The 9532-nt window shown below is 41.1% G+C and overlaps 1 protein-coding gene across 1 annotated transcript; it reads left to right on the forward strand.

Moving 5' to 3' along the window:
* The first annotated feature begins 4685 nt into the window (after nucleotides 1-4685).
* On the forward strand, nucleotides 4686-9256 carry LOC141838749 (ent-copalyl diphosphate synthase 1-like). The gene is made up of 15 exons (XM_074726314.1): nucleotides 4686-4779; nucleotides 4904-4999; nucleotides 5315-5388; nucleotides 5463-5757; nucleotides 5843-6026; nucleotides 6129-6343; nucleotides 6438-6558; nucleotides 6632-6744; nucleotides 6836-7062; nucleotides 7150-7265; nucleotides 7408-7506; nucleotides 7627-7875; nucleotides 8326-8452; nucleotides 8514-8699; nucleotides 8782-9256. The coding sequence occupies exons 1-15, from the start codon at nucleotides 4686-4688 to the stop codon at nucleotides 8995-8997; spliced, it is 2412 nt and encodes an 803-aa protein (XP_074582415.1). The 3' UTR covers nucleotides 8998-9256.
* Nucleotides 9257-9532: the final 276 nt, after the last annotated feature.

Consider the following 9532-nt stretch of genomic DNA (forward strand, 5'->3'; position numbering starts at 1 on the left):
CTAAACACGGATGCCACAAAACACCTACTGGAGGTCCTTTTGCTATGTTAGCATAGTTGTTTCATGTCTATTTTACATTGTAAGATTGAAGGCCTGATGATTCATTTCTTTCTTTGACGCAACTATTGAGCACTAGAATAAGTTTCTTTCCTACCTTTCGATTGTTAGCAAGGAGAAAAGAGAACATTGTTTTGGTACCCTTGAATTTTTTACTAATGAAGATAATGTCAAGGTTTAAAATCTCAAGCCGTATTGGAGTTTCGGCATTTAACTAGAAATGATACGGTTTTTGTATTGTGCCGACATTCCAATGTGTGTGTCAATGGCCAATTGAAGGTAAAGGAGGAAGGAGATAAGGAAGAAAAAGATGACAAGGCAACTAGATACTTAATTTTGAAGAGTGTTCTATGTAGAATGATACAATTTTGATATTATTTTATATAGACACGAGTTACACAATATTATCTCACTTCAACATGCTAAAGAGCATGGGATAGGCTGTCTTGCTGCTGCAATCAGTTTAATTCCCTGAAGCCTCTCCATGGTGACATTTCTGGTGTGAGTGTGCTGTGTACTTTAATGACTGAGTGCAGTGTTCTTCAGCTAATTTTCCTTTTCATTTGTGATCATTCAGGGTAAGAAAACCGACTTGACATCATCTGGAGTAGCTGGTGACAAAACAACTCAACTATAGCAGCACAAGGAACACCCACTGGGCAAAGTAAGATATCCCTTACTCTTTATCTTCTCCAAGGAATCATTACGATATTGGAACCATCTTTCAGAGACCACCTTAGTAGCAAGCAAGTCATTCAATTAATAGCTATATATACCTGTAAATGCACATGGAACTTGCATTTATGCAAGGATCAACTAAGAATTGGGATTGCACATGTAGCCTCACTACTATCACATTCAGATCTTACCTCCCATGTTGCATTTGAAACTCACACTAATGGTAGAAATTTATCCACATACATTTTTTTTTCTTCTTTTATTTCTAATCGAAGGTGGTCTTTTTTCTTATTTATCTAAATGCTCATGATTAGAGAACATGCAGGATAGATTATTAGTTTGTCACTCTCTTAGGTATGACTTTTTCTCCTTTTTTTTGGTGCATTGATTGGTAATAATAGTTGCTTTACTTTATATGAGTTCTCTTGAACTAACAATTTATTATTTTGAGTTAAAAAATTGAATTTTTCTACTATGGATTATCATGAATCTGTATATCCTCCATTAGATTGTCTTTTGGTTATTCCTACTTTGTCACATTCTTCAGAAGAACACATTTCTAATAGGTTGTTCCTACACTTAATCCATTAATGACCATGTTTCTTGCAACATCACTAATAAAAAACATAACCAATTACTTAAAGATGGAAGTGTTAATAGATTGTGTTTAAACAAAGTATAGGTGTGGTTTAGCAGGGCTGCTTTGTCACGGGCCATGTTGAACACGATTCATCTCGAGTTGAGTTGATTCGTGCTTGTGCAGGTTTGAGTTACAAGGCGAGCCCCTGCCATCATTGAGCCCGACATACAGACTAAGTCAGAGTCGACACAACATGACCCAGTCTACATCATTTAAGAAGCTTAGAGACCTCAAAGAAGCCAACATAAACCACCACATAGTTTTAACATATTAGTCAACTTTATTGTCTGATACATAGTATGATTTAATTGTACAAAGTCACATAGAAATATCTTAAAATTTTATATTTTAAACCTTGACTTTGGTATTCATTAACTTATTTATTTGTGATTTTTTTCTTATTTTTTAAATTAGATAATTCAATTTATGTTAGCGTATTATTGTAATTTAGTTGTACATTAATATATTTATGTTTTATTTGATATGATAACATATTTAAAGCTGAATTTTAATGATGATGTTACTACAATAACAATCTGATATTTGTTCACGACATGTTATGGGCGCGAAAGATGGTCGATTGAGTAAAGCAAACCAGATCGACTTCTCTTAAAGTTGAATATTCAATTAAAATTAAATTGAATTAATCGAAATTGAATCAAATAGATTTTTTTTCAAGTTAATCAAAATTATTGAATTTTTAAATAAAAATCAAATAAATTGAATCGATAAAATATTAATTAATTGGATAAAAATTAAATTAATTGAAATAATTAAAATTTTAAAATATTATGAAATATTTAGAGTTTATAAATTTATGAAATTTATTAATCATTTTTTTATTAATTTGATTTATTTGATTTAATCGAATAAAAATTTTTAAAATCAAAATTGAATTAATTTATTTTTTAATTAAAATTTTGAAATAATCAAATTAAAATTTTAAATTTGATCGATTCGATCCGTTCGTTCCATTTAATAAAATTTTATTTTTTCTATAAAAAAAATCCGCCACCCTAACGACCTTACGATCATCTATGAGAAGCTTCGTCGAGATTCGAACCTTTGTTCTCTTCTATCAATTTGTTCTGTTGTGACAAACTCAGTTATGTCACAGGAGTAATAAAATTTTACTTCCACTCATTGTTTGATGATCCTAAGTTTATTTTTTTAAAAAATTGAAGAAAGGTGCTTGCTAATATGCCAAGAAGTCATATGCAAACCGAAGATCGAATCTTGAAACGTTCAAAATGTTAAAGATATCGATTGAGAAATAGACATGTCAACAAGTTTGACAACTTGGTACAGACAATGAGTTAAGAGTTGTGTCCAAGAGGACTCAATCAATTGGGCGACAAGGAGAAGTGAATACATGAACAAAAATTGAAGTGGTCGAATCGGTGAGTTAGACATTGCTCGAGAGAGGACGGAGCATACTTTTTCACTTAAGCTATCCATGTCCTTTAGGAAGAACTAACGACAACAATATGGTGCTGGTTGAACAGTATCCACCTTCGAAAATTTTATAAAAAATCTATTTGAAATTTTAGCAAAATCGTGACTTGTATATGAAGTTTCAAAGTGAATGCGTAAATATAATATCTATTTTATTTTTAATAAAAAAATTATCATTAAAGATCTAAAAAAAAATAGTCATTTTATGTTAGATTTATAAATTATTTTTTGGTACCATTGGATTGAAGCATTGTAATGTCACATCCTTTTTCTGCAAAAAGGTGGATCCGCTACCTTAGCGGCCCCACACGGTCGGTTCCATGACCATCTGTGAGGAGGTAAATCAAGAAACTACAGTTGGTCACAATGTAATATCACATACTTTTCTTCTGCAAAGGTGGATCCGCCACCTTAGCAGCCCCACACGGTCGGCCCCACGACCATCTGTGAGGAGGTTAATCGAGAAAGTGCAGTTGGTTACGACGCAGGAGGGTATTGCCTGGCTTCGCCAGGATTCGAACCCTTGCTCTCTTCTGCAAGTCTGCAAGTCTGCAGTAATGTCACATACTTAAAAAAATGATAAATCTCAGTCAGTCTCATGGACTCAATCCCTGGGGGTGGCCGGTCCGGTCCCACGGAAGTTTTCCACCGACCATCAGGGTAAATCGGGAAGCGCATACGGCGGCCAATCCAGATGCCCAGCATCCTTTGATTGCATTTGCAAATACGCCGTAGCTGGGGATCGAACCACGGGTCCCTGGGTCACAACCCAGATGTCCTACCGTTGCACCATTGCCCCGGGGACAATGTCACATACTTTTCTTTAACAATGTCACATACTTAAACAAAGAGTAAGAGGTACATGCGAGGACTAATTACATCGATATTAGGTATGATTTTGTGTGCGACATTGGTACCTTGGAAGTTAAAGTCGTGCTTTGAAGTAATCCAATAGTAAAGTTATGCAATGCCGATCTACCCACCTTAGTACTATGCAAATTAGATTAGATCATCGATCATTAGTAATAAAGACAACATACTCGTTAACTTATAATACTTCAAGCATCTCAATTGTTAACATATGTGCAATTCTTTAGCAAGTGCAATTGTTTTTTTTTAATATTTTCTTATTTATTCATAATGAAGTCTTTATTATTATTATTTTTTTGTCTATTGTGTTCATCTTTACGATGCTTGCATCTCTTTTCGTTTAGCGAATTTGCTTAAACTTATCTACTCTTATGCTTTTCTTGCCCCAAAAGCTCATCCACCCCTTAAATTCGGTAAATTTAAACTTACTTTCTCCTATACTTTCCCGTCCAACACACATACTTAAATTTGTATAAAATACAAGATTTTGTATAGTATAAATACTTTAGTTTCATCACCCTTCGCCTAATTTAAATATTTATAATATTCAAAAAAATGAAAATAAAAAGCTGTTTTATTTATTACTATTTAAGATATTTATAATATTATTATTAATTTGTAATTCATTAAAAAATCAAGTTCAATTCGACCCACAGGCCATGCTAAGTCCGGTCCCGCGTGGGCCTAGCGCGATCCGGTTGACGCCTAAATCTTAAAAAAATTATAATAAGTTTAAAAAAATTAATAATAATAATAATAATAATTCTTAAAATAATCTTGAAATTTTCTTTTTAAATTTAAATAGTAAAATAGAATAAATATGATTTAATAAATTCCCCATTTTAATCCCATCTATGTAGTTACTTCGCGTACTCACTAGACTTTCTTGCTATATAGATATATGAAGCGGCAGCAGAGCTTGCTCCACCTTCTCTTCTTCCCCCTTCCTCTTAATCATCTTCCCCGCCCGGCCGGCCGGCCGGCGATGACTTGGACGGCGGCCACCACGGCTGCTGCCTCGGCAGCACCCTCCTCGCTGCTCCCGCCGCGGCTCCGCCTCCTCCTCCTCCGCCCCGCAGGTAATCAATCGATTGATTAATTAATTCGACCGTCAAAATTTGCTTTTCTTGCATGGTCCACGCTGCATGCACCGATGATCCTGTGAGGATCAGTTACGCCAAAGGATGAGCTTTTGCGGTGCAGGTGCGTGCAACCTGCGATGGATCGTCGCGGCGCCGAAGGCCCAGAAGAGGGGGAGAAGCCACGCATTGCCCCGCCCCAGCACCGCCGCTCCTGCAGGTATCGTACGATCAATCATCGCAGGTAAACTAAAAGAAACAAAGTAGGCACTGTTTGAAGAATATAGAATATGAAGTGTGTTCCCTACACAAAAGATGGGGGAAGAGGTTTGAGCCGAATTGAATCGAGTCGCCAGTTTAATTTTCTCTTGTCAAATTGCTGTAATGTCGCCACCGTGAGGAGCCCCACCACCTGCGCCATCTGCTACGTAGCTAGCGCGTTTTGAGATCTGGGAGAGAAGTGTTTGGATCATGCATTTGTCGGCCCACGCTCTGCGATTCAATTGATTTGTTGGTTGATTGAATTCGCCTGCAGATTACGGCAGTGGGTTGATACGGAACGCATTGCCGCTTCTTCAATTACCGGAGCGAGGAGATGAATTCTTGGAGGTAGGTAGCTAGCTAGCTAGTTGATTCGTTCATGGATGATCTCTGCATGCTGCTGTTTTGTTTTGTTTTTGCAGAGGACGATATGCGGGATGGTGCAAGAGGTGAAGGCGATGCTGCGGTCGATGGGCGACGGCGAGATCAGCATCTCGGCGTACGACACGGCGTGGGTGACGCTGGTGCGGGACCCGGAGGGAGACTGCCGGCGGCCATTGTTCCCGGCGAGCCTCCAGTGGATCGCCGACAACCAGCTCGGCGACGGCTCGTGGGGCAACGCCGCCGTCTTCTCCGCACACGACCGGCTGATCAGCACGCTGGCCTGCGCCGTCGCGCTCGCCTCCTGGAATCTCCACCCCGACAAGTGCCGCAAAGGTACGATTTACTCTAGCGATTCTCCTCGTGCATCGCGCGTCTGAGCACTACTATAAATTAAGGTAAACGGGGGCGGTGCTCGCAGGGGTGGAGTACGTGCGGGAGAACATGTGGAGGCTGGGAGAGGAGGCGGCGGAGCACATGCCGATTGGCTTCGAGGTGGCTTTCCCTTCGCTGCTGGACCTGGCCAAGGAGCTGGGGCTGGAGATTCCCTACTCGCATCCTTGTTTGCAGGGCATAAGCGCCATGAGAGACCTTAAAATGGAGAGGTACACGCAGCAATTACAGCGTAATGCTTGTTTGGTCTTGTTGCAGTCATGCCGAGACGATGTTTGAATGCGATGTGTGTGTGTGTGTGTGTAATTGGAAAGGATTCCGAAACAAGTGCTGCATGAGGTGCCAACCACGCTGCTACATAGCCTGGAAGGAATGGTTGGTCTGGACTGGCAGAAGCTTCTCCGTCTACAGTGCCAAGATGGCTCCTTCCTCTTCTCGCCGTCCTCCACTGCGTACGCGCTGATGCAGACGGGCGACGGTAACTGCCTCAAATATCTCCAGCGACTGGTCCGTAGATTCGGGGGAGGAGGTAAATGATCCGTTAACTTCGTTTAATTAATCCATTTGTTCATGAATGATTGTTCCAGAAAAAAAAATTTTGGATCCGTCTGCGTTTGCTACAGTGCCGAACGTGTACCCTGTGGATCTCTTCGAGCACCTGTGGGCGGTGGATCGCCTGCAGCGCCTGGGGATCGCCGGCTACTTCTCGCCGGAGATCAAAGACTGCCTCGATTACGTGCACAGGTAGCTAAATCTCGTTCTGCCCGCCGCGTGTTTGTTGAAATGCCGAAGAGAGTTGAGTCATCTGTCGTCGCAGGTACTGGACGGAGGATGGCATTTGTTGGGCCAAGGAATCGAGGGTCTTCGACATCGACGACACGTCGATAGGGTTCCGGCTGCTGCGGCTGCATGGTTACCCTGTCTCCCCCAGTGAGTGAACAGATCGAGCAGAAGAGTAGCTGGACTCAAAATGGAGTCTTGTGTTTGTTTGTTTGATTGATTGATTGAACCATCCATGCAGGCGTGCTGCGGCAATTCGAGAAGGATGGGGAGTTTGTGTGCTTCGCAGGGCAGTCGAACCAGGCGGTGACGGGGATGTTCAACCTCAACCGGGCCGCGCAGGTGGCCTTCCCCGGGGAAGAGATACTGGAGCGAGCCAAGAGCTTCTCTTATGCCTTTCTGCGAGAGAAACAAGTTGCACACCAGCTGCTCGACAAATGGATCATCACCAAGGACTTGCCTGGGGAGGTAATTGGTTAACCAAAACAGATACAGTTTCGATAATTTACTTGCCTTGAATTGGCATTATAACGTCGTCTCTGATCTACGGAGCAGGTGGAGTATGCTCTGGATTTCCCCTGGTATGCCAGCCTGCCGCGCGTCGAGGCAAGGTTCTACTTGGAGCAGTATGGAGGAGGAAGTGATATTTGGATTGGCAAGACTCTGTACAAGTATATTCACTGATCACAGTTCCTTACTTTTTGCCATCTACTACTCTATGAATTTGCTTTTGAATTTCAATTCAATTTTCAGCTCAGAATTGTCGACAGTTTGAATATTTGAATGATTAGCTGACAACAAATGCTACTGCAGGATGCCTCTGGTAAACAATGATGTGTATTTGGAGTTGGCCAAGTTGGACTTCAACCATTGCCAAGCTCTTCATCAGTTGGAGTGGCTCCATCTTCAAAAGTATGTCAAATATTCTTCTTCAAATTGATTGTCGTATCGATTCTAATCTTCTTAACAGAGATTTTTATACAATTATGTATGTTTCAATTTATACAAGTTAAATTGTGTGATTTAAATAAGGTGGTACGAGGAGGGAGGCCTTCAGTGGCATGGTGTGAGCAGAAGAGCCCTGTTGGAGGACTACTTCTTGGCAGCTGCTTGCATATTTGAACCTCAACGGGCGACCGAGAGGTTAGGTTGGGTTCGGACTATGGTTCTCTCGAAGGCTGTCTCAGCCTACTTGAGTGATAACTCATGCACTGAAACAAGCAGGCAAGCATTGATACTGAACTTCCTAAACTACTGCAGCAATGGGCATTGCAGTAGCAGGTCAGTGCCAGACACTATCATTCTTGGCTTGATTTCATAGTTTCAAAATTGAATCCATACCGAATTCTTCAGTCGATATACACGGTTGTAATTGTGGAACATGCTCATTGTTGGTTTTAGCTACAAGGAAGTGTACTTCTTACTACAATTATTGGAGTTGCTCCCTGCAGCAGATGATGGTTAAGTTGCCCCTCTCACTAGATGGAAGGCCATACCTTCTTGGGGTCCAAAGCAATAATATGATATTGAGTTGAAGCATGTGGAACCAAACAACAATGATTTGCAGAATCAAAACAACTGAATTACTTCTGAGCTAAATCAAATGACTGCCACACTTTGTCAACTTGTTGTTTGAGGATCTTATTTATCATAGTAGTTCGAGAGAGATGATTAATCTTGATGCTCGGCACGTATGAGTATGGATTGATGTGCTGTTAAATGTTAGTGCAGGGCGAACGCAAGGAGAAAGGGGGAGCAGTTGGCGGAGTTGCTCCACGAGCTAGTGGATGGACTTGTGGCATTGACTGCAAACTCATCATCTCATCGACAGCGAATGTGCCACTGCTTACATGAAGCTGTAAGATGCTCTCGTTGCTTGCTTGCTTCAAACCAATGTTTCTAAATTTTGGCATTGGCAGTGGAAGGTGTGGTTGTTGATGTGGAAGTGTGAGGAGGAAAACATCGGGTTGCTACTAGTGACGACCATCGAAGCTTGTGGAGGTCGATTCAACTTGACTTCAGAGGCTCAACCACAATACGATGAGCTTGCTCACCTCCTATCCTCCATTTGTGATCTACTTTCTCGAAGAAAGCTTGTCACAGAGGTATGTATGTATGTATATTTTCTTTTCTTTCATAGCAATCGACAAAGAACCGTACCCCTTAATAGTTTCGGATCATTTGTAGAACATGAACAAGGAAATAATAGATGAGAAGATGCGAGAGCTAGCTCAGCTTGTGCTCCAAAGCAGTACTACTCCAGACGATCAAGGCCTCGACTTCCACCAAACCAAGCAAACATTTCTACTGGTGGCGAAGGGCTTTTACTACACTGCTCACTGCCCGGAGGATGTCCTCGACAGCCACATCACCAAGGTCCTCTTCCAACCTGTGGATAAATAGTTAAACTTAGTTGTGTTAATTTGATGTAAGCTTGCTTGCTTCATCATTAATAGGAAATAATGTGCATATATAAATGAATTTGGATAAGTTTTCCTTGCGAAAGAGAAATATAGAGAAAGGGAAGAAGATAGAGATTGACCCACCAAAGTTGGGGGAAGGCCCCCCTCCCTCCATTAGATATATATGTCGTTGCAGGCAGCTTCAAATGGCAGACAGTTTTCATGGTAAAGAGAATGAATGATGGAGATACTTCCTCCCACTGATTGATGGTTGGTTGCGTAGTGTTTCCTTATTGTTTTTGAATTAGTTGTGCATTATTGATTTAATAATTTGTGGCCCATTTCGCGAGTAGTTCTCGCGGAAATGCCCATCTGTCCTCTCGCGATGTGGCCATGAAATCCAACTCAATCTTGCTCGAGGAAGAAAACAAGAGATAGGGAAGATAACAACAAAGAGTTGTGGGATGTCTCATTGTCATTGCCAGGGAAGGGAGGAGGAACTTGCTCATCATCAAATTTTTTAGTAAGGCCTACTT

Source organism: Curcuma longa, chromosome 11 (assembly GCF_044706935.1).
Source record: "Curcuma longa cultivar G26 ecotype Majalengka, Jawa Barat chromosome 11, ITB_CL_G26_1.1, whole genome shotgun sequence".
NCBI lineage: Eukaryota > Viridiplantae > Streptophyta > Magnoliopsida > Zingiberales > Zingiberaceae > Curcuma > Curcuma longa.